This window comes from Poecilia latipinna, unplaced genomic scaffold (genome assembly GCF_001443285.1).
Source record: "Poecilia latipinna isolate Pla-1442-1.1 unplaced genomic scaffold, P_latipinna-1.0 Scaffold1619, whole genome shotgun sequence".
Taxonomy (NCBI): Eukaryota; Metazoa; Chordata; class Actinopteri; order Cyprinodontiformes; family Poeciliidae; genus Poecilia; species Poecilia latipinna.
In genome coordinates this window covers 174,152-197,626 of record NW_015114235.1, presented here as the reverse complement: position 1 = coordinate 197,626, position 23,475 = coordinate 174,152, and the positions used below count along the sequence as shown (strand labels likewise).

Sequence of the window (23,475 nt, the reverse complement as noted above, 5' to 3'; positions counted from 1 at the left end):
GGAATTTAGCAAATAAAAAAAATTTTTTTAATTCTAAATAACCCAAAAAAAAAAAAAAAAAAAAAAAAGAGGTTTTATCTAACCTAAAAATCAGAACTTCGGGCAGTGAGAAAAAAAAAACACACATATGTGTCTTTCTATTCTGTGTATGTAAATATCTGGTTTCAACTGTAAATACAAGAACAATCCTTAAAGCAAACCAGCTGGGGCAGACTTGGCACTGATATGAAAACTCCAAAACATTTGTGGATACAACTGCAGCCAAAGTTGTTTCCACAAATTAGTCACTGTGGCAGGTCATTTGTAAAGAAAAAAAGAAAAGAAAAAAATAGACCACCGTCCATATTTTTCTTTCCACACCACAAATGTAGCATCTGTATCACATGCGCTCCCTACGAAGTTATGAAGTCGTATAAATGGCCCTACCTCCATCTCCCCGCAGAACTTCTGCAGTGAAGCTGTTTGCTACTCGGAGATGATGACGCGCAAGATTGAGAGGAACCAGCTGGCCCGAGACCACAAGAATTTCACAGTGCAGGTACCGCCCGTAGCAAGACAGAGCAGAGGGCGGGCACACGATGATGTACAAAACGACCGGAGAGTTACTGCTTGTAAACACAAAAGCACAGCAGGAGGAGAGCACAAATGTCGACACAGAAATAAAGCAGATGCGTCTTTGCTGTCATGAATTGTTTATACTCATAAGCCATCTTTCTACTTCTTGGTAGCTCTGCTTCTTTTCCTTCTTTTTTTTATCTCCTCCACCACCCCTCTTTTTCTCCCCTTTTGCTCCTCTTGGCTTTCGGCTAGCTCTGCATCGGCCTGAACAACGTGGAGCACGTGCGTGCTTTCCTGGCTCACCTGCCTCGAGACCTGGACTGGCCCGGCGTGGAGCGGGCCATGGAGGAGTCGTGTGGCGCGGAGGGGAAAGAGCAGGTGTACAAAGCCCTCAACGGGCAGCTGTTCAACATGGACCTGGACCTGCAAAGAGAAGCCAAGCGCCTAATCACGGTGCTCACCGACAAGGTGAAAACGTTAACGTCAGCTCAGGCTACATCCGTGCTGATGGGATATTCACACGTTAAATCTTCGGAGATAATTAAAACTGTCAGATGAATTGCAAAACAAAATGTTTTCTGCAGCATCCACCAGCACAGGCAAATTATTATTTTTGTTTTGTGCCACAGATTAGTTTGTCCAGACTGTGCAAATATTGAACTTCAGTTTATTTGAAAAGTAACAATAAAACATACCCGTTTAGTTATAATTACTAGCTCTGCTCTTAAATTAGCTTTTTTCTATATAGGTAGGTAACTATTTTGATATTATCACCACCTACTGACTAAAATATTTCTTATTATTTTTGGCATTTTGTCTATTTTTTTTTTAATGATAGAATATCAGTATTAAAATTTTCAGAGTAGCATAGCTAAGACCTAAATAATAATTATAAAAATATCCCCACAGGATTTCCAAATTAGTGTGTCTTCATAGTTTTTCAACTCAGATAAATGTTTATCACTATACTGAAGAATACAGAAAGAAAGCAAAAATATATAAAGTCTATATATACATATATTTGGCTGTTTTTTGGGGGTCAAACATGCACCATACTCAGGCTATCATAGATTTGTTGATCAGTAGAATGGTCATTCATTGAAACACCAGCTTGCTCTTCTATAACTAAGCATTATGTGTGCAGATGCTGCCTGAACTGCGACGGTACATTCAGCACATCAGCTTGTCTCCAGACTCCATCAACAACGACGACGTATGTAGCAACAACCAGCTGACATTTTCATTCCTGTGTCAGTTTTGTCACCCGCCGTGTATTTGTGACATGTGGATTTCTCCCAGGCCGTTTCCCCCCTCATGAAGTACCTTCAAGACACGATGGTCATCCTGACGGCAAACCTTGTTAAGGAAAATCATACCAGGTGAAAAAGTGAAGACAGTAAAAATACGTTTGCAAAATATTTTTTCTTCCTTGTCAAAATGGAGTATTTGTGTGTGGAATTTTCCAAAGAGAGATTCATTCAATACAAGTTGGAATGAGACTGTAACATCACAAAATGTGGAAAAAGTGAAGCACTGCGAATACTTTCCAGCACTGTGCCTTTAAAATCTTGAAGATGAAATTGCAGCAAAATGTGGACGGTAGCAGCTATGACAAAATGTGGAGCAGTCCCAGGGTAGGAACACCGTTACTTGCCACATTGAGTATTTTAACTACATAGAAATAGGTGAAATACGTGTTTTGCATAATTATAATCCACCACATTGTTAAGTGACAATACTTCATATCATTTAATGGCTATATTTATCACTAGAATTATTTTCATATGTGTACTACAAATACAATCTGATCTGATCTGATCTGATCTGATTGGACAATTTAGCCAGAAGTAAACCGATAGATCTCCTGCATGTTCCATGTAAAAATCAGCCAACATGTTTGGCTGATTAAAACCTTGAGCAAAGCTGGCAGGCAGGAGCTACATATGAAATCTGTCCTGTAAACCTCTAACCTTTCCAAGTCGATTATCTGGGAAATGATGGACAGCACTTCCTCCAGCTTTAAAAGAGGAGACACCATCTGCTTTTGATTCGAGAACTCTGCCATGCCAGCATGCATGACTGCATGAGGGTACATTAATGCACATGGTGTTAGGAACTTTTGCTTATATGGAAGAACCACTAAGGCTGAAAAATATTTACTCATTTTGGAGTGACACTGGCTGCTACCAAAGATGGCATCTTTTTCAGGGAAGGCCTTGGCTCTGTGTTAAACAACTGGGTAATAATCGGGATTTGGCTAAAACAACCAAGCAGCTTTTGACAAGAAGTGATTATTTTAGTTCACCGTTTAATATGTTGTTGTTTTTTCCCAGAAGCATGAGATTGACAACATGATTTTACATGTTTTTTTTTTTCTGGCCTGTGGGTGTTATTTTTGAGAGCATTGCTTGTGCTTGTTGCAGAGTCCTGCAGAGCATGTGGGAGCTGCTCCTGCGAATGATCCTGGACGCGGTCACAGAAAACAGGGGTGTTCAGGTGGAGTTCTACAACCGCTTCCAGTACACAGTTGAGGTCAGCATCATAGATTCTGCTTAACTTTCTTTGCCATTAGTAAATGTTTGCTCCTGCCCCTCTTTAGCGATCCGTCTCTGGATGTTGGCTGCAATGCACTAGTTAGCATATGTCAGATATTCATGAAGTCTTCAGACAACAGCTATGTGGCAACATGAGCTCCCTTATGAATGACAATGTGGAAACTGTTGTTTATTCAACAAAGTCAACGAGCTGGCAGGGGACGTCACATTTTTCCACGAGAGGCTAAGGTCTGCCACAGACGTGGGCTAAGTTAGGATGCAGTAGCCGCTCGCACCGTCCCTCCACACCTTCCTCCACAAACATCACGTTTGCCTGCCCAAGGTTTCGTAATGTTAGTGTGAAACAACAACGGCCATCTTCTCGGAGCTGAGACTTTAGCCTATTCATATCGGAGGGGTTTGTGTGATGACTCATAGCACGCTTGTTCTATTTTTGTCGTCATTTCAATGTTTTAGACCCTGTTGCAGTTCTTCCACGTAAAGGGTGACGGTCTGGCCTTGGAAGACATGAAAAGCGGAGACTATAAGGTATGCGGCCGTGCAATTCTGCCAGTCGAGTTTCATGTGCGTGGTAAATTAAATTTGTCTCCTTTATATGTTTCCCTAACTGATCACCTTCATTGTTTAGGTCTTGGATGAAGAGCTCAGGCTAAACAAATGTTCCTCCTTTGATCTGATCGAGCAGTACTACCTGGAGAAGATTTCCCTCCAGGTGTGTTTTAAGTTACCGGACAGACAATTTCATTTAAGTGGATGGGGAGATATTGATTGAATACCCTGAGGTCTATTGCTTCACCCCTGATTGAAAGTCTGGCCTTTCCTCAAGCCCCTAAAAGCAACATGCAATCAAATATTGCGAGATACTGTGAGAAATGTTGAATATTTTTGTAGGCCACTGAATACAACAAAAATGATTCTTCTTGTCAGTGGATGTATCACTGCTGAGATAAACGCTTAATAAATGTGTTCTGACTTTGCTTGTGATGTAACATGCTGCAGAAAACACTCAAGCATACGCCTTACGGTCGAATCAGTGTGAAATGCTACTACGACCCTCCAGAGCAGAGACTCACAGTGGAGATTCTGCACGCTGCGGACATTATCGCATTGGATGCCAATGGTAAAAGTAAAAGCAAATGTTTTATGATAGACATAAGGCTTTGTTGAACATCTTGTAATACTTTTGTCATCTCTTTCAGGTCTTAGTGATCCATTTGTGATTGTGGAGCTCTGTCCTCATCACCTCTTTCCTGCAGCCAAGAGTCAACGCACTCAAGTGAAGCTAAAGACGCTGCATCCAGTGTTCGATGAACTGTTTTATTTGTGAGTGAAATGCCTTAGTTTCCTCTCTGCATATATGATATTATCACTAGCTCCCTGCCAGCATGCCTAGGTGGGCCCCATATGGGGAAAAGGAGGACAGACATATTGGTCCCATATGGGTTTGCCCATGAAGGGCCCATGTAGGCTGTGGCCCTTCATGGGCAAACCCATGTGGGGCCACCGTGGAACCCGCGTACAAACCCATATGGGACCCATCTGGTCTGCCCTCCTTTCCCCACATGGGGCCCACCTAGGCATGCTGGCAGGGTTTCAATCTATTTTATCTGTCTTTTATTTAGCAATCCAACACAAACTGATGCATAGTTACAGCATGAAGTAAAAGGAAATAATACATAATTTCTCTTCCTTTTTTTTGTATAAATAAAAACCTGAAGCGTAAGTTGCGCATTTGTATTCACCTCATCTCAGTCAATACGTTCTCCCTGTGTAAGTTCAGCTTCAAGTGTTTCGGGATTTGTCGCATGCTGGTCCTTGGCTACAGCTTTCACTGAGTCCAATTGGGTGGACAGTGTCTTTGAGGGTCAGCTTTCAAATCCTGCCACAGATTCTCAGTCATATTCAGGTCTGGACTTTGTGCCATCGTAACGAATAAATAAGCTTTTACCTAAACAAACGGTTTCTAAAGTTGAGATTTTGATGCCATCTGACCAGAACGCCTTTTTACAGTAACAGTGGCAGATTTGCTCTACAAAATGGGGAAAGACATTTCACCACTAGCACCTTAACGTTATTACATTAGTGACAGCACTTCAGGCCATACCAGGTTCAGGTGATTGATTGGACAGAAAACAAACAACATTATTGGGAGACAGACGGGAAGGAAACAAAAGGGGCAGGGAAAACCAGGAAGACACCAACACCAGCAAACATTTTTTTTTTTGAGGGTCTGATCTAATAGTCTAATCTTAAATGTCATGCTCTCATTGGCTGTAAATAGAAAGTCATTACAATTAACAGAAATAATTAATCTATACACTGTGTTTCACTTAGTGATAAAGTTCCTGAAATAAATGGGCTTTTCAGTAATACTCTAACTTATCGAATGGGTCTGTAGAGTTACAACGAGGTTAAATTACCCACAGATGGGCTCTGTTTACTAATTAGGTAACATCTGACAAACAAGACATTTGGTCGCACAAATTGTTTTTAGATGAATCAGAGTAACAGTTGGAGGGGCGGGGGAATACATTTATTCACACCACTTTTTTTCTTTATTTTTTATTTGAAAGCCATAATTTTCCTTACACTTCTCAATTTTTCTCTGACCTGTGTTGGTCCATCACTCCAATAAAGCAGACTTGTAGTCGTGTGGCGAAATATGGATAAAGCGACGTGTGCGTGTGCATGTTCCTCATTTGATAGGTTCTTTTTTTGACTCTGTTGTCTTCCAGTCATGTCAGTCCTGAACAGTACAGGCACAGGTACGCCTGTTTGACCTTCACTGTGATGGACTACGACTGGCTGTCTACCAACGACTTTGCTGGAGAAGCCGTCGCTCCGCTCAGCGACTTCTGCTGGCCGGGGAGACCAAACGCGTCGGCCGCCGGAAAGAATGTCCAGCCCGTCATTCTGCACTTGTCCCGCAGCAAACCCAGTGGTACCAATACTGTAGTCGAGGATGTTTCAGCCTGTTTGCCCTCTGAGGTAATTCTAAGAATATAAGAGGTACGTTTTCTCTTTGACCCCTCAGAAAAGCCAATCATGAGGATGCTGGATGCTCGCACCGGAGACAGGGAGGCTCAGGAGTTCGTCCGCAGGCTGAAGGAGATCGAGAAGTCGATGGAGGAGGACTAAGAGCTGTTAGTATTGGTTGTATTCATGTTTTTCTGATCACATCTTGCGACACGTGCTTTTGTACTTGTAACAATGTTTACAATATTTACCCTTTCTTTTCCGATGTATTGTTGGCTCGGTAATTATACCAAAATGAAAAGAACACGAGGATGTTTTCTTACTGGAAGACGAACATCCGGTCACTGTGCAACTCTATGCTGTCTCAGTTTAACTATATTTTAGAAGTCAATGGATAGTTGATACTGAATGTTACTAGTCTATATTTTTTGTAATGAAGTAACTGTTATGTTTGTTGTATAGTATTTGATATGATAGATTTAACATTTAAAAAGAATATTTTGTGGAAGTAGCCGACATATAGCTCTAAGTCTAAATCTATACCTCAGATATGCTTATTGGTTACAGAGGTGTTTTCGTGGGGGTTCTTCACAGGTAATGTGGAGTTCAGTTGAATGGAAGCTTATTTAGTGTGTTCACCTGCTACAGCATCCATCATGATTAGTGGCACCCCTGGAAAGGATGTGTTAATCTGTAGGGGGTTTGATTTGTTTAATTATCACTCTTTCTAAAGATATGGGCAAGTTTAGACCAAGTTATCCGTTTCCTCTACGACTAAAATCACCACACATCTGTTCAACCTGCATGCCGACTCTCTTGTTTTTCTCCCTGCAAACTGTGGTAAGAAGAAGCAAATCTGTATGTCACATCCTGTGTTATACCATAGGAAAACAAGATGTTGCTTGACATGCAAATCCACCTTAAAGCATTAAGTATAAATCGCAAAAATGATTGAAGTACATATATTTTTTTACGGTGGAGTAAAAATTACAAATAAAAGGGGGAAAGTGATGCCACGGAGGAGTAGGTTTCTACAAAGATCTTTGTGAGATCAATTTCACATGTTTACAAGAAAATACTTAGATATTCTCTGATGTTGAAAACTTCAGAGCTTTTTATTTTTTTTTAAAGATTTGGAGACTGTAATGTCTGGAAATATTTTCTTTAAATATTTTATCCAAGTTTTTTTTTTTTCTTGTAAATTTGCGAATAGCTCCCCCGTGGCCAATTATTTTATGAAATCTTACTTTTCATAGGCATTGTTCTTAGTGCAAAAAATTGTGCCACATTTCATGTTATTAAAAGGTAGGCTAGCAAATTTTATTTTATTTTATTTTAGTTTGGGGTTGTTGCAAATCTCAGGGGTGCCATTAATTGTGGAAAGTGCTGGATTATTTATTCTTTGACGCTTCTTAATGTAAACATAATAAGACGTTAATTGGAAGAATGCAATTTTAGGTAGTCTGAAATTTTAAGCTTGTGGGCCAGTATGAGGTCTGCAGCAACAAGGTCTAACATTTCCTCGCAAACAAGTCACTGCGTGATTTCATTTAACTTTTCATCACCTTGCATTAACACGAAAGGTCACCGAAGAAACCAATGACAAGAGACTTCAGTGTCATGAAAACTTAGTCACCTACCTCTTTCTTTTTTCCTGTTTGCACAAGAGCAACAGGTTAACTGAAAGCTGTTTTATGTTTGTTCAAAGCTTTAATATAAAGAATATCTAACCTGACTCTCAGCTAATTAGTAAAAAAAACTTGATGAAATACTTGCCAAGTTATATAAAGTGACCCAGTGAGTTCAGATCATTTCAAGAATATTTTATTTTGTTCAGAATTGAACAAATTAATGAGCAGATGAATCTAAAGAGTTCAGGGAATTCATTTCTAGGACTGTCCTCCACTTTCTCTCTTTTTGTCCTTCACATTTTTATCCTGATGGAGGCAAAAAGTACCGCGTCCTCGTTTCAGGAGTGCATGCGTTTCAGAAACATTTTAAAAGGAAAGCCAGGCTAATTGGTTTGGATTCGCACATGTGGTGTTCAGAATCCACCAGAAAACGACTTCAGGCATCACGACGCCCGGGATGTGAAAGCTTTAAATCTGCGAAGGCCTTCGTTGATGTTTTAAATATGAATCTGTTCCACAGTTTGACGCTTTCTCCCTCAAGGTGAAGAGAAGTGAGGATAATGACACGTGCAGTGGTATAATTGCACTTGAGGGGAAAGGAAAAGTCCTACCTTTTGCAAGCAGCTCTCACTGGCCTGACAAGCAGAATTAAGCTTGAGCTCCCAAAGCTCTGTGAGTGTAGCTGGAAGACTAGGACCTTAATGCTGCTGCAAAAAGGATGAGGGTCACACTTTGACCTGGACTCCAACCACTCTACCTTGTGAAAAAGAAATTCCCATTACATGATTATGCAAAAATAAAGAATATTAAACAGGCTTCAAAAAGCACAAAATATCCACGTCCGACTCTCAGTGTTGCTATAGCAAGTCAAGAAATGGCTCAGTAAATATTGATTAGATTAATCCTAGCTTAGTTTGAAATGTCTCAATACATATGTTTACTTTATTAAAGGGATTATGGATTAAAATAATAATAATAATAATAATAATAATAATAATAATAATAATAATAATAATAATAATAATAATGCACAAATGGGCAAATTTGCTGGTACTTTTAGTAAAGAAGTGTTAAAATCCTTAAAATAAATCTCTTCCTGCAGCCACATAATCTCACACTGAAAAGAAAAATGCTACTAGCACCACTAGAACAGTACCTGGTTTTCTACTGAAACATTTATCAAGGTTGGAGTACAGAGAGAGTAATCTTGGGCAATTTCTCTGTGCAGAATCTGTCCAAATTATCCAAAGTCTCATGGTGTAATCTGCACACAGGTTTTCGCCAGATTTAGGTCTGAGATGCTCATGACAGCATTTTGTCCGCTGAACCATTTCCGCCTTTATTTTAGTGTGTGATTTTGGATCATTATGAAATAAAGAGCTTTCATCAATTTTGATTTCAAGATGTTTTTAGTCAAAATTTCACTGTAGTTCCAAGTGTCCATGATGGTCTATAATACGTTGTGCTATGCTACATTTTTCCCTTTGTTTAAGCCCAAACCTACCTGTGTAGATTGTTTTAGGAAAGCCCATCAAAACAAAGTTCATGACGCCGTAAAACGCTAGAAAAGTTCATTAAATGTCACAATTTTGCGATTTCAGTTGTCATATTAATTTCACCCTCAATGTAAGAACTTTTGTGCTTGGTGAGGATTATTTCATGTAACACTTTTTCCCTACAAATGTTCCACTCTAAAACATTAAAAGCTTTCCGAAAGTAAACCTACATTTATTCCCCCCCCCCCCCGCCAAAAAAAAAAAAAATTAAATGGCCACATTTTGAACACGACTTTATTTTAGGGATTTTCAAAGTCTTCTGCAGGAGTGTCAGCTAATAACAAATAAGAACTTTTGCCCATTTAGGCTTTCGGGGTTTGTTGATGCATATAAAATTGCTCTTTTATCACAATTTCAAAACAGTCACTAAGTTGTAGTAAAGAAAGTGTAGCAGGTACTTAGCACCTAAATCCTCACACCGACAGTGACGTAACTTTTTAGTAGCTGCTTGTGTGGTGCTTTGCTGTAACCCTGTGAAGTTGTGAGGATAAAGCGCTCAGAAAAAAATAATAAAAATCATTACTGATATAAATTTGTTATAAAAGTATTACTGATTGCACTTTAAAAATTAGGTAACTTTATGTTATTAAAGGTAAAATTTAAACAGTAATGATTTCCTGGTTAATGTCAAGTTGTCATAACAAAGACATTTTGAATAATGTCAACTTTGTATTAAAAGTGTCATAATTTACCGAATGACGCTTTATGACAACAGTCATAAATATTCATGAAGGCTTATTCATGTTTATGACAGTGTCATGTCAGTCTTATTCAACCCCCTTCAAATAAAATGTGGCATTTAGTTACCCCCTAGAAGACAAACACGGCTTATGAAGGTAATAGTTGAATAGCTAACAGTGTTTGATTGGCATTCTTCCTCAAAAACTTTAATTTATTACCAACAAATGTTTACAAAAAAACAATGCAACCTCATTTTGTGAGTATAAACAAACATTAAAATTTAGATTAGGGTCATGACATAGTCATTTATATCTTTATAAAGACAGTGTTAAGGGAGGTCGTTTTAAATTCAGGGTCCTATCTTTGGAATAATAATAATAATTTGTTAGTATTCAGTCACAGTAAGCTAGTTGTGTTTTTCTGACCAGCATAAAGAAGTTTAAAAAAAAAAGCATGTTTTAGACATGCACAAATTACAACAATTTCATTTAATTTCTCCCCGCATAATGAATTGTTTAATTTTGAGGATTTTAGAGATTAAAGCTAGTAAAAACTGTCTAAAGTGGCAAAAAAAAAAAAAAACTTTGAAATTGTTATTGTTAAAGTGAATAATTTGTCATTGAATTGTAAATTCCTGTGTTGCTGTTTATTAGATAACTTTAGAAAATGTTCATGACCCAATAAAGACTGTATTTAAATTTCATCCTGGTTTCTTCATTCTCATAAAAAATCTCTATGCATTACTTATTGAAATCGTAGCAGCTTTAGGAAAAGGGTGCAACATCGGCACATGATGCAACCTCCCACACGATCGTAGTGTAAAGGAAAAAAAATAAATCCACAGGCTGATTTTGACCTTTTTGTCCATTCATCCTCTCTGTCAATCTCTCACCTTTCTTCACCACACTCCTCCTCTCAGTCCTGTGTCTCTGGCAATCCTTGACCTTTTAATATTTTGCTTCCCAACTGCCGCGACTAGCCGGAGATCAAACGCGTCCTGCAACGCAGCGGCAACTCTGCAGAAGAGCGACATAAAACCACGAGGAAACAGTGGTGTTCATTATGTCCACTGTGAGAACACGGAGCTGCAGGACACACTCACCTTAGTGTCCACACCACTCAAAGGGACTGCTGTGATAGTGGATTAGACAAGGATTTCTCATAGCTGCGAGACACGGAAGCTTGTGGTTTACTGACTGGCAGTCGATACTTTCCAAATTAGAAACCTGGTGAAAACAGATGGGTTATGAACTGCGTGCTGGCTCAGGTGTGGAGAGGAACCTTGTCATTTTATACAGACACAATGCCCTCCAAACCCGCGCATCAGCTGCAGCGTGTGAGAGGCTGAAGCCGGTTGCAGATTAGCAATACTGGTTCCCTGTGATGAACTGAGTGTTTGTTTGACAACATGGATTTTAGAAAAGCTGGACAAAAAATGTTACAGGTCTTCTGATTCCGACCACTAGATGTCCCTGTAGTTTCATGAACCGTTTCCACTCAGCAACTCAGTCAGTTATGTCATCTTCTTAATGATAAAAAAGATTTTTTTTTTTCTTTTTTAGGGACAGTAAGCTATATTATATATCGTGGGTTTTTTTGGTAGTAATGCCAGGTTGTATCACCGGTTACCAAACTTTTTTTATGTTTTCCGAGGACCATCTGACTGACAGCATAAACAGTAGCACAGCAGAACATTGAATTTGCCACTTTGTTGTGCTGTTATCAATGCAGCAAATCATGACTGGAGAAAGGATTTTATGCATTTCTACTTTTACCTTAAAATTAAAACTTTGAAAATTAATAAAAAGGTTGCACAAAGTAAAGGAAATACTTACTTTGCAGATAATAACAAGCCCTGTTTTCCATGCTCAATTGCAGGAAACGTATAAAAATAGTTTGCTGATAAGAGACAAAAGTGAATATATCTTCTCGTTGCGTATTTTCTAGGAATAACAACACAAGTAATAAATCCTTGTGTCAAAGTCAGTATTTACTATTGCTGTCTGTTAAAATGACAGCAATAATCACTATTCCTTTATAATTTTAGTAGAAAAGTTTAAAAAAGAGGAAAAAAATCTTGTTTAATTACATTTGATTATTTGAATTCCTGAGAACATTTCCTTCCAGGTAAAGACATTGTTCTGAATCATTTCAAATAAACCCAAAATACAGGTCCATCATGCTTTTGATGTTTTTTTTTTCTTTCTAAGAATACACTGAGCTTCTCGTACAAACTTTTCCTTGCATCTTATGGAAAAGCTGGAAGTCTGTAGCGGTTTCTGATCCCCAGGAATGTTGGCAGTGTCTGTGCATTGCTGTTGCTCCTCTTCTGGCTCTGGCAGATACATTTAACACAGCATTGATCCTGCAGAGTCTTATCTTCCCTCAGACAAGCCTAATCCTCCATGCAGAATGTTACACCGTCGTCCCCGTCTCCTCCCACCGCAGCAGCTGAACCTGGATCCCCCACACACCCAGATGTGGGATTTCACACCAGCACTACATTCAGCATCAGTCAAGGGAGCGGGTTAAATTGTAAATTTATGCAAACTAAGCTATCTTTTGGATCTCTGTGTGCATGTGCTGGCAAGGCTCCGCTCTTCTGCTTGTAGTTTATAAAATGAAAAATGTGACTATGCGCCCTAATTTCAAAATTTTGGTAAAATTGCCTCTGAACTACTTGCTATGTCATTAAAAATGTGTACTACTGGGAGGGCCTGTGAAGATGCCTTTAGCAAAGATCACCTCGCATGCATGCAAGGACATAAACACCTGTGCCTGCAGGTGCATCTCTTGCTGACAGGTCTGCATAATTAGACACTTCTGAAGTCAGCCTTTGCTCTCCAGTGTGTGTGATGTGGGAAGAAGCCTACACAGCAAGTCCTTTGTGGCTTCTGAGGCCTCTGCTGGAGTGAGAAGAGATAATATTGGACAGCTTGCCCTTGAGGAATGCAAATGGGATGGTGTTTGGGCCACAGCCAGTGATTTGCTGGGTCTTTTGGCCAAATCCATCACAGAACCATCCCTTTATCTTCTTACAGTCTTGTGTTGACTGATCCCAATATAGTGACTGAATGAGACCAGAATGAGACCATTAATGTGGACACACAGGCTGTGACACGTTCACATTAGGTTTGGTCTCTGTAAAACTAAGGACTGAGTTAATGTAATGTTTCTCTTGTAGTTGTAGGTTATGTTGTGGTGCTCCACACTTTAACTAACACTGACATATTAAACAGAATCTTTATTCTGTTTAATAGTAAACTTATTACCCAAAAAGGTAATATGTTTTTTAGGATCATCAGAGTGGCCAGCGAACATATTCTCAAAGTAATTGTAGGACATATGTAAAAGGTCAAATCTCAGGCATTCATTCATGGTCTCTTCATAATTTATTGATTATGGCTGTTCATTTTTAGAAGAGTCTGATCCGTTTTTCCACATAAAGCAATACATCCAGCAGCAGTCAATAAGATTTTCCTCTTAGCTCTCTATGCTGTTGTTCTTTGCCCACATGTACTTACATCTGCAGAACCAATAACTGCACTGAAAGCAGTTAGAAGTTCTACATACCTACATAATTAATTACAACAAACTGTGTAAATTTTATCATGTGCAGCAGAAACATAATATCGCCTTTCAGGACTTATAGCAGTCCCATAAGCCAGTTATCACATGAGCAGCATCTGATTTTTTTTTTCTTCCAGAGACTAGTTATAGTATCAGCCCTGGGGAGGCATTTTAACTACTTTATAAGGAAAAGGTTTGTTTGGAAAAAAATTAAAAAAATAAAATAAATAAACAAGAATATGAAAAACAGAGAAGAACTTTTATTCCTTGGGGGACCTGAATAAGAACAGAACTGTTTGTCTCTGAGAAGGAGTCATTATTGTGGTAGAACTCATCCACATGAATCCACTCGGTTTATCCACTCAGCAAGTACAAAAACAGCGGCTCTCTCAGCTGCTCTCAAACATGCACATACTGTTTCTGCGACTCTATAAAGGGGTTTTTATATCTTCAGCAGTCTTCTTAGTTGAAGTTCACAAACAAATAACAGCAGGAGCAAAAAAGAAGAAAAAAATAGAAAAAAACACTGGCTCAACTTTGTGTTTACTTTATTTAGTTCGGCTGACACCAAGGGAGCTTGTTTTGGAATGTATCTTTGTATAAATGCTTTAACAGTAATTATAGAACTGGCAGGGAATGTTATGCATAATTTATCAGTTCCCAGGGTATTTTTCTTAAGATATAAAAAGGTGTTTAGCACATATGGTGTTTATTTTTCTGCCACTTTTTTTTTTTGTTTTGTTTTCTTGAGAAAACTTGCTGTTCAAACAAGCCTTGTGGTGTTTAAAAAAAGCACTGAGATATGGCGGCAACACAAGTTTCTGTTTGCTGTTGGATTTATCCGACGAAAACTGCAGAGAGGGAGAAATCTCAGTGTGATACTGCAGAAAATCTTATCCCTTAAATAGGATATGGAAACTGGAATAAAGGTAAAGTTTGAATTTCTGGTGCACATTTAAAACTGACTGGTAACAAATGAAGGGCTGCACAATGAAGTATGGAGAGGAAGATTGTGACAGCAAAAATAAATATATCCCAGAGGGAATTTTGTGTGTTATGTTTTATTTTTAAATGCATTACAGATTTCAGGTTAAAATGAAAAAATAAAGATGGTTTGCATGGAGTAAAAACAAGTTGCACACTTTTTGCTTTGGCAGGAAGGAGCTAAAATACCAGTCCTGGGGAAACCATTTCAGTGCTAATAGCAGTAATGTGGCTTTGATAAAACAATATTTATTCCATTTCGACAACGGTTTTCTTTTACAACTGAACAAGCAAATTTAGCATTAGGTTTGCAGCTTCAAAATTTAAAATGGACCCACTTCCTTCCTGCAGGGAAATATGCTAATTGCTCCTTTTCTAATTACATTCAGAATGCAGGAAGGCCACAGAAGGTTAAGAAGGCATCAGAAAGAGAAGATTTGCATTCATCGCTAATCAAAGCATGCACAGCGCTGCATCAGTGCCAGAGGTGACATTTTGATCAGAGCTCTTGAGACCCCTCGTTATTCATTCTTATCGCTGCTGCCCTTTTCAGAAGCAGGAAATTATTATGCAAAAAAAAAAAAAAAATCAAAATTCTTTAAAGTCGCCACCACGCCATTCAAAGTCTGTGCCAATTGAATCTCAAAGACCACCATCCTCGCATCAGTTTCTTAGCGGCTGTTGCGTCCTTCTAAAATTCTCTGTTGTGAAGCCTGACTCTGGGGTGATTGTGATAATAGTGAGCTTTAGTTCATTTCCTGTTGCAGCGCTCCATGAACTGGGCGTCGGAGGGTCAAGTGGTCAGTCGGAAAGCCAAACTGTCTTTGAAGTCGGTGACGGCCACTTTCAGACAAAAGACGACTGTATCCATGGTCACCGATGGTGAAAGAGCGAGAATGTGACCGGCTACCGCTAAAATCTCCTGGTTCAGTCCGAGGTCAGCAGACTTCACACTTCCCAAACAATGTTGGATAAGATTCCTATTTTTCCTTCCAGTTCACTGATGCTCTCTGTCAACTGGTGAACCAGGAAATTCCAACCACAGTCCCAGTCTGTGGGGACAATGTGTTTCCTCTTTTGCTGCACAAATTGTTTTTGCAAAACTGTAAATATTTCGTACGTGGGAGCTGTCAAAAAATGTCCTTGTTTCTACTCAGCTGTTGTGGACAAGCCTCAGTTAGATTCTCCCACTTTCACTGCCTGATCTATTAGAAGCGGTTGCGAATCTTCTGCTGGGACACTGTGACCTGCTTTTCTGTCACGTGCAGAGAAGATATTTATGACAATGGAGAACAGTCCCATAAAAGTTGTTCCCTGGCACAGGGTGGGAGGTAGAGCTATTTATCCTGACTGGACCCTCTCATGGAGGCTGTGGGAATGGACCACAGGAATCCTCCCACAAGAAAGCAAAGGGTGAGACACAAGTCTAAAGACAGGCTCTGTGGTCTTGCCGCCTGTGGGTACAGTATGTGAATCAGAGCAACGACGTACAATGTCAGCCTTTCTCTCATGCCCCCCAGACCTTCATTTGAATCACATTAGCTTTTCCCTGAGAGGTAAATTGGAGGAGTTCTGGGTAATGGAGTTTTTGGTAGCATTGTGTAACAATAAGTCCCAAACGCAATTATTAGCAATTTAAAACAGCATTATCATGCCGGGGCTGATTATCAGGAAATACTAACCACAATACATTTCAGTCTCAGGATTTATGTTATGAAGTTTTATATTAATTAGTAGAAAATTAGCATTTATGTACTTTTAGGCACTATTAATATCAACATCAATTGTTTATTTTTTGTTTGTTTATTTCATTGTGACAAATATATATATAATGAACATAATATATACATGAGCAATTATATACATGGCTAATTTGCAATCCTCTGTTAAACACACATAACAGAAGCAGATAAAAATATATATTGGTAGATTAGTTGTGATCACAGATCTGGCTCATTTTTTTAAAATGCTTTTAAGTTCATATCTAAAACTGTTCCCAGTCTGAATCCAGTTTAAGTTCAAGCTTCAAGAAATTCCACAGGTTGACTGTCCGAAGGATGACTTTCTCAGAGGCTCTGACGTTTCCACTGGAGACTGCTCATGTGTTAAAACCCACCGCTCTGAGTGGAACTACAAGTTCACTGATTATAGAAGAGGGCCGATTGTACAGACATTTATACGTAGATCTTATAAAGAACAAAACCTTGGAATTCATTTCTTTTGCTCAGCACAAGTTAAGTCCTTTATTTCTGGAAATAACAATAGTTTTACTGGAGCAGCTGGTAAAATCTCATCCTATACGCTCAAAGAGTCTCAGCTGTCCCAACATTTTTTTTTCTACCAGTTGTTTATCCAGGAATAAACACGTTTTCAACCAAACCATTGCTACATTCAACTGGTGAGTGTTTAGCTGCTGTAAGGCCATAGATGATTTTTCCTCTCAGTTGGACTGAGAAAATTTGAAATAATTTTGACATCAATAAAATGTAAACAAAACCAATTAAGTTCCCTTTCTTTTTTTTTCTAAGATTGATGCTTTTTTGTTTTCCTTTCTTTTTCTGAGATGGCTGTTTAATTTCTGAATGGAAATAAACCTTCTGGTTGAACAGAACTAATTTCAAATCTAAATCTGTCAGTGGTGTGAATAATTTTACACTTGACTGTAACTGCGGAAATAAACGGCGTGAACAAATTCAAGACGGCAATTTACTCCAAACGAAATCTTATGTTCTAATTATGCTACATTGCTCTGCACTTTGTGAGGCTTTAGCCAAAATCCCACATTAAGCCACTTGGTTCTGTTCAGTGGTGTCACCGAGTCCCTGGGACCACCATGAGTGCTGCCAACACTCACAGTGTGCTCTCATCCACTCTGTAAAAGCTAACAAACTCTGTGGTCATTACAGCCCACTACTGAAGTGTTTTTTTTTTGGTTTTTTTTTTGCGTCATGTGAACATCATGTGGTGAAACTTGGGGATGAAAAGAAATTACACTCTGTGCTCCTTTTAAAAAGTATGCCATGGCACCTTCATCTTCAGCTGGAAAGTCATGTCCAAAGGTTGTTACTTTAAGGCTGATTTTGGATAAAAAATTAAGGAACGCTGTGAGAAGGGTTGCCAGGTATGGAGTTTTGTTTTTGTTTATTCTTTCTAGCAGTCGTGATTAAGATGTTTCAGTGGTTCAAATGAAATGTTTGCACAGCCCTGTCTGTTCCAAATTCCTTTTAAACAGTTTAAACAAATTAGCCGTCCTTGATCAGAGGAGAAAAAAAAAGAGAAAAAAAGAAATCCAATTTAACATCAAATGAATCAAACCTAAACAACATATATGCTAAGAACCTCTCAGTCCCCATAGAAGTTAATGAAAATAGACAGAAACACTGCTGATCAGTCACCACCAGCCTTTAAATAAACCTTTTGTGGCCGTGATCAGAGACCAGCATGGAAGCCCTCGTTTCTTTTAAGTACATGTTATTAAAACTGGCCATTTGACAAGCATGCATGAATTGAGTGCATGTAAGCGAAAGCGCTGCCTCTCTGGTTCTAATCAGCGTTGCTTGTTTGGCGAGCACCATCTGCTGAGGACCAGACCCCTGCAGGGTGAAACTCAATCCAGATGCCTTCTATTTGGCAATACCAGCGCTGTTTCAGTCTCAGTCTCACGTACGTTCTCCAGAGTGGATTGCACGAACATCGTGGCTGATTCCTCGTATGACGTACCTCTGGGTCATCTTGCCTAGATTTTTTTTTTTTTTTTTTTTATTTACAAGTGCCTGTTCTGTTTCGATCTTAATGTGAAGTCTACGAATGTTTGTTGTGTAACTGCTTTATTTTTTGTAGCCTTTAAACCCTGACCACCATCACAAAGTGAGCTAAATTCAGATGTGTTATTTTTAACACCTTAATATTTTTAGAAATTGATGGGTGAATTATTTAGAAAATAATAATAAATAAAAATAAAAAAAAAACATCCCATCTGTTGCACCACGCGATGCAACAAGCACCGCAGGAATGAGGTTAACCAATGAGTTTGCAGCCTCATCCAAACCTTCTATGCAAAATACCACAAAGATAATCAGTGCATGAGCAGGCAGACAGTACTTTATCAGATCAAGTGCATTCACCCCCCACCCACACACTCACAAATATCATCCCGGTCAAACAACACACACACAGACAGACAGCCTCCCTTTCACTCAAATCCTGGTAGCTGCTCTGGGTTGTTACACAACAGGAAAATCCAGCAGTTAGCCCCAGAGTGCTCTGCATTTGGAGTGAGGAGGGTGAGGGGTGGTAGACTTGTGGCGTCTCAGGACAAAAAAAAAAAAAAAAAACATTGATAAATTATAGTGAAGGTGTGTCCATATTATGTCTGCATTTCAGGACTTTCTCCTTTATGTTTTGTTGCAGTATGGTCGAGTGGGGACGAATGTCTCAGAACAAGTCAAATAGTTGAGGTCGCTTTTCTGTTGTCCAGTGAAATTTGGAATGCATCCCCAAAATAATGCAAGAAGATATATTCTATATTAATAATAGAATTTTTAAAAGGTCATGGTGAAGCAGGTCTCTTGGTTTGTAGGAATGTCACATGTTTATTCTGAAGAAATGAATGCAAACAAAATAACATTGAGTTGTATGCCATGCAATAGCAGGTCAGCACACTTGTCAGTTTCCTCACAAAATCTTTTTAAATTTTCGTTAATTTTAACAAGGTTGTCGCTTTTTCTTAAAACTGTGTCACTGTGTCATTGTCTCAATGTGAGACATTTGCTTTTGCCCACTTTATTAGTGCATAATGCATGTTCTATTAAATCTTAATATCAGACTATGATAAGCTGAGTAAATTTTAAATCTAGTTTTGAAATTAGAATTTCCATTTAAACCAACCTGGCCCTTTGTGAAAGTAATCAAACTCTAAATCTAATAACTTTTTGTGCAGAACATTTTTTATGCTGCCTGTTTAAGGTCTGTTTACGGTGCTACGACACGTCAGGTGGATTCAAGTCCAAAGTTTAACCAGGTCGCTCCAAAACCTTTACTTTCAAGTTGTGAACGCACTGGTGTGCATCCAGTCATCATCCTGCTGCATAAACCAAGTACTTTAACGGCATAAACAGAGAGTCAAACATTCTCCTTTACTGTTTTTTTCTGTTCAGTCAACTACAGAAAGTTGTCCAAACCATTGTCAAACCAACTGTTATGGTATTTTTGCAAAGTACCTTTCAAAAAGTTGAACTTTTTCATTAGCAATCTACAGAATATTTTCCACAAAATCATGGGAAACCATTAAGAATCTTTCTTTCTTTGGCAAGTGCAAGACAGACTTTTTTGGCCATTGTTCTAAGCTAAATCTTGTTAATGACTTTGCATCTGTGACAGAGTTTTCTTCAGGTTTGATGTGTTGCTTTTCGAGACTTTTTTGGCCTGCTTCATGTTGCCAGATAGGTTCTATTTAAGTGATTTCTTGATTGTACAGGTCTGACAGCTATCAGGTAGTTATCGAGTGCTGCTAGCGGTTTCGGACTCAGCTTAGCAAAACAAATATGGTTAATAACTAAGTTGTAATTTTATAAAAGGTTGATTTGGATAGTTTTTATTCATTACAATAAATCAAATTTGTTTTTGTTGATCTAAAACATTTAAGTGTGACCCAAACAAAAACAAAAAAAACTTTTTCATGCCACTGTGAAAAACATCACGGCTCATCTGTTCAGCTGTAAGAAATCCTAAATTGTTATCTGGCGTTTTGCCATGATTTTCCATTTGCCTGATGATATAAATCATTTTTTAGCCCTTACAGTGTCTTTACTTGTGCCTGCATACTTTCTTTGGATTTAATGGAACCAGGTGTAGAAATTCAGAAATACCCCAGAGGGCTTCAAATATAATGATACCATTTCTCCCTGAGTCACAGACGAGAACATTAACCCCTTCATCTCCAGCTGAGTTTTACTTTTCAAAAAGTTTAAGAGTTCCAGCGTCGACTTGAACAAACTCTCGTTGCCATTTATTGTTTCCGAGAGGCACAGCAGCTGTAGTTGAATCGAGTAGTTGAATCGAGTCATTTTGCAGAGTACGACTAATTTTCACATAATAAATCCTTTTTGGGATATGCCTTTAATGTGGCTGAAGTCGCCATCTCTCTGCAATCTCTGTGACGTTTACGCAATTCCACAATCTACAGCCACGTGCCTCGTTAAACAGAATGGAAATTAACTCTGAATAAACTAGTTAGATACAGGAACACAACAAATTCTGGACTGAATGAACATAGTTGTTCTTCAGTCATTATTGAAACAGCAGCAATAGATATAAATGCAGAAGCAGAGGAATGTCTAGGGATGTTTTGTGTGTGTGTTTTGAGTTCTGGGCATACTCTTATCTGATATGTATGTATTCAGGATTTCTTGTTCAAGCTCGAATTTCTGCTGCCATCCACATTCACTGTGAAGTTACATGGGGGCAAGGTAAGACCCAAGAAAGTCTGTAGACAGTGTTGCAGTGATGGTTTTCTAGCTGGCAGTTTGTCTTTGTTTGGACTACAGTCATGTGTTTTTGGGTGTGAAGGAAATGTGGCTGATGTCAGAAAAACCGTGTAATGACACCCTTGCGGTTCAGCAGGGTTCTCCCATGTCTCTTCCACAGACACCTCTTTATAACCTCGCCATTCCAACTCAGTTTATCCTTCAACCATCTTGAGAAACGCTGAAATATTGTGCGCACGAAGAGTGTCACAGTAATTGACATTGCTCCGCCGAATCCAACAGTCTGTGTGGGAGAGAAAGGTCGGTGCATGCAGCACTCTGTCATCTGTTTAACTTGTCTGTCTTCAGAAAATCCTGTGCGGTGAATTCAGACCTCTCATAAAACGAGCCTGCCAGACAGGGGAGACCACCTCAGCTCTTCCTCCACACAAAACCTCCCACAAAGCATTCGAAGTGACAGTAAATAGGGCTGCTGGCAGGTAAGGGCTGGAGGAAGGAGTTGAACTGACACACAAGTCCCAAAATCAGCTTCAGTTTATATCACAATTATCAAAAAAACGACTTAAAGATGAACTGTGAAGATACGCTTTCCGTAGTTTTTATATGGTAAATAAGATTAAACTGGGTCTGCACACATGACAGGGAAAGACCTCAAACAAAGCACTAAACAGCAGAACAATAGAGTAGGAGGGCTTTGGAGGAGAAGGGGCCCCAGAGTGGGGCAGCTCAAAGACCCACAGTGTAGCTGCACAAAGAGAGGGAAGGCCCCATACACCACCCAGCCAGAAACACTCTCAAAAAACCATTCCAGTCAGAAGCATTGTGCGTCTGGTTTTCACCTGCTGATGAATCCGTCACCTTCAGTGAGGTAGACAAAATCTACCAAAATGGCCCACATTGTTCACCACTGAGAAGAAGCACGGTCGAACATTGTTTTGCTCTCTCCCCCCCCCCCCCATCCCCCCCAATTATTGGAGTTCAGACGGACAATACTGTTGTGGACATGTTTCATGTTTCGTGGTGATATTATATGCCTTTAAGTCCTGTCCTCCAGCGTTTAACTTGTTCATAGAGGTTATGTTTATGATTAAGACTGTCAGGGAATGCTTCTTAAACAGTACCACATGTCTTGCTCTTTACCCTTTGTTTCCTTCCTTGTACAGAGAGATTCTTCTACAGCTGTATCAGTCTCCAATGAGAGATGAACATTCCTGTTAGCCACCATGGAGCAAACTGGTAACTCTAACATTATTAAACCTGCTAAAGTCTTGTCTAGTCAGATTTTCACTTTGATTAGAAGTGAAAATCTTCTGATCAGAGATTAGAAGAAATGGCCTGAAATAGAAAAAAAAAAAGAATGCCTTGAGAAAAGATACGATGCCTCGCAAAGCCATATTGATCTAAAATCAATCCATTGTACTTCAGTCTATATGTTTAGGGTCTTGTAAGGTAAATCTTAGCCCCAGTCTCAAGTCTTTTGCAGCCTTTAATGGGATTTACTGTAGGATTGTCCTGTATTTAGCTCCATTTATCATCTAGAAAATCTTAATATGGGACTTTATGTGGCTCTCTTTCAATAATAACTTTCTTTTTGCCAACACAGGTTTGTTGAGTTTGAATTTTCTCAACTGTGCTGTGGATCTCTGCAGCTCCTTCAGAGTTCCCATTGACTTCTTTACTATTTTTCATTTTTTTCCTTTGGGTGTTGGATTTAGCAATTCTCCAGTAGTTGTATTTAGGCATACACAGGAGGAATGTTTTTTAGTAATTAGCTTAGACACAATTGTATTTCAAGGTGCCAGAATAAATGTGCTGTACAAAAGAGAAAGGAACATTTATTTAAAGGTTTTGAAAACACTTATTTCGCAATTATGACTTACTTTTTCCTCACACAAACAACAGAACTGATTGAAATCTTCTGTTTTAATGTCACAACATGTAAAACAAAATGGGTGTGAATACTTTTGCAAGACCTTAACTTTTATATCCACAAATAAAACAAAGAGGGGGCTCCTTGAGGCCACTGATGGAGGCACTCAGAGGCTTCAAAGCTCAAAAACCAAACAGAGCAGTTAATTTATAAAGTCTGAGTAACAGCTGAGGCAATGCAAACAAGGCACTTTTGCAATTACCTGGTTGGATTAAAGCAGTAAAATGAAGTTTCGGGTGGAAGTAAATTGGTCACAGCTAAAAGCATTTATTTCACAAAGCCATCAGGACTTCCACTGTCACGATTTGTTTGGTTTGCCTAAACATCAAGACCACAGTTTTTGTTTTTGTTTTTTCCGAGACCATTCTTCTGTTGTGACAACAAACGCCAGTATGGACACTTGACATACCTCTGGTTTTAAAAACTGCTTACGGTAAATTCCAGCTCCATCGACTGAACAGCTTCTTGTTACCCAGAACAGTTCAAAACAAGACATATTGGTTCGTGAAGGGAACCCATTAGTGTCCACACTGGATCAAACATTAACAC

At 39.0% G+C, this 23,475-nt stretch overlaps 1 protein-coding gene across 1 annotated transcript in view; it reads left to right on the top strand.

The window, feature by feature from the left end:
- The window catches only part of baiap3 (BAI1 associated protein 3), a 51,446-nt gene extending 42,763 nt beyond the window's left edge, over positions 1 to 8,683 (top strand). Inside the window, exons 24-34 of the mRNA XM_015059303.1 lie at positions 443 to 538; positions 811 to 1,026; positions 1,703 to 1,771; positions 1,858 to 1,937; positions 2,982 to 3,090; positions 3,570 to 3,641; positions 3,742 to 3,825; positions 4,113 to 4,233; positions 4,313 to 4,436; positions 5,849 to 6,054; positions 6,148 to 8,683. Of these exons, the coding sequence (XP_014914789.1) occupies positions 443 to 538; positions 811 to 1,026; positions 1,703 to 1,771; positions 1,858 to 1,937; positions 2,982 to 3,090; positions 3,570 to 3,641; positions 3,742 to 3,825; positions 4,113 to 4,233; positions 4,313 to 4,436; positions 5,849 to 6,054; positions 6,148 to 6,251 (1,281 nt within the window). The 3' untranslated portion in view covers positions 6,252 to 8,683. The remainder of the gene's footprint in view (positions 1 to 442; positions 539 to 810; positions 1,027 to 1,702; positions 1,772 to 1,857; positions 1,938 to 2,981; positions 3,091 to 3,569; positions 3,642 to 3,741; positions 3,826 to 4,112; positions 4,234 to 4,312; positions 4,437 to 5,848; positions 6,055 to 6,147) is intronic.
- The last annotated feature ends 14,792 nt before the right edge of the window (positions 8,684 to 23,475 follow it).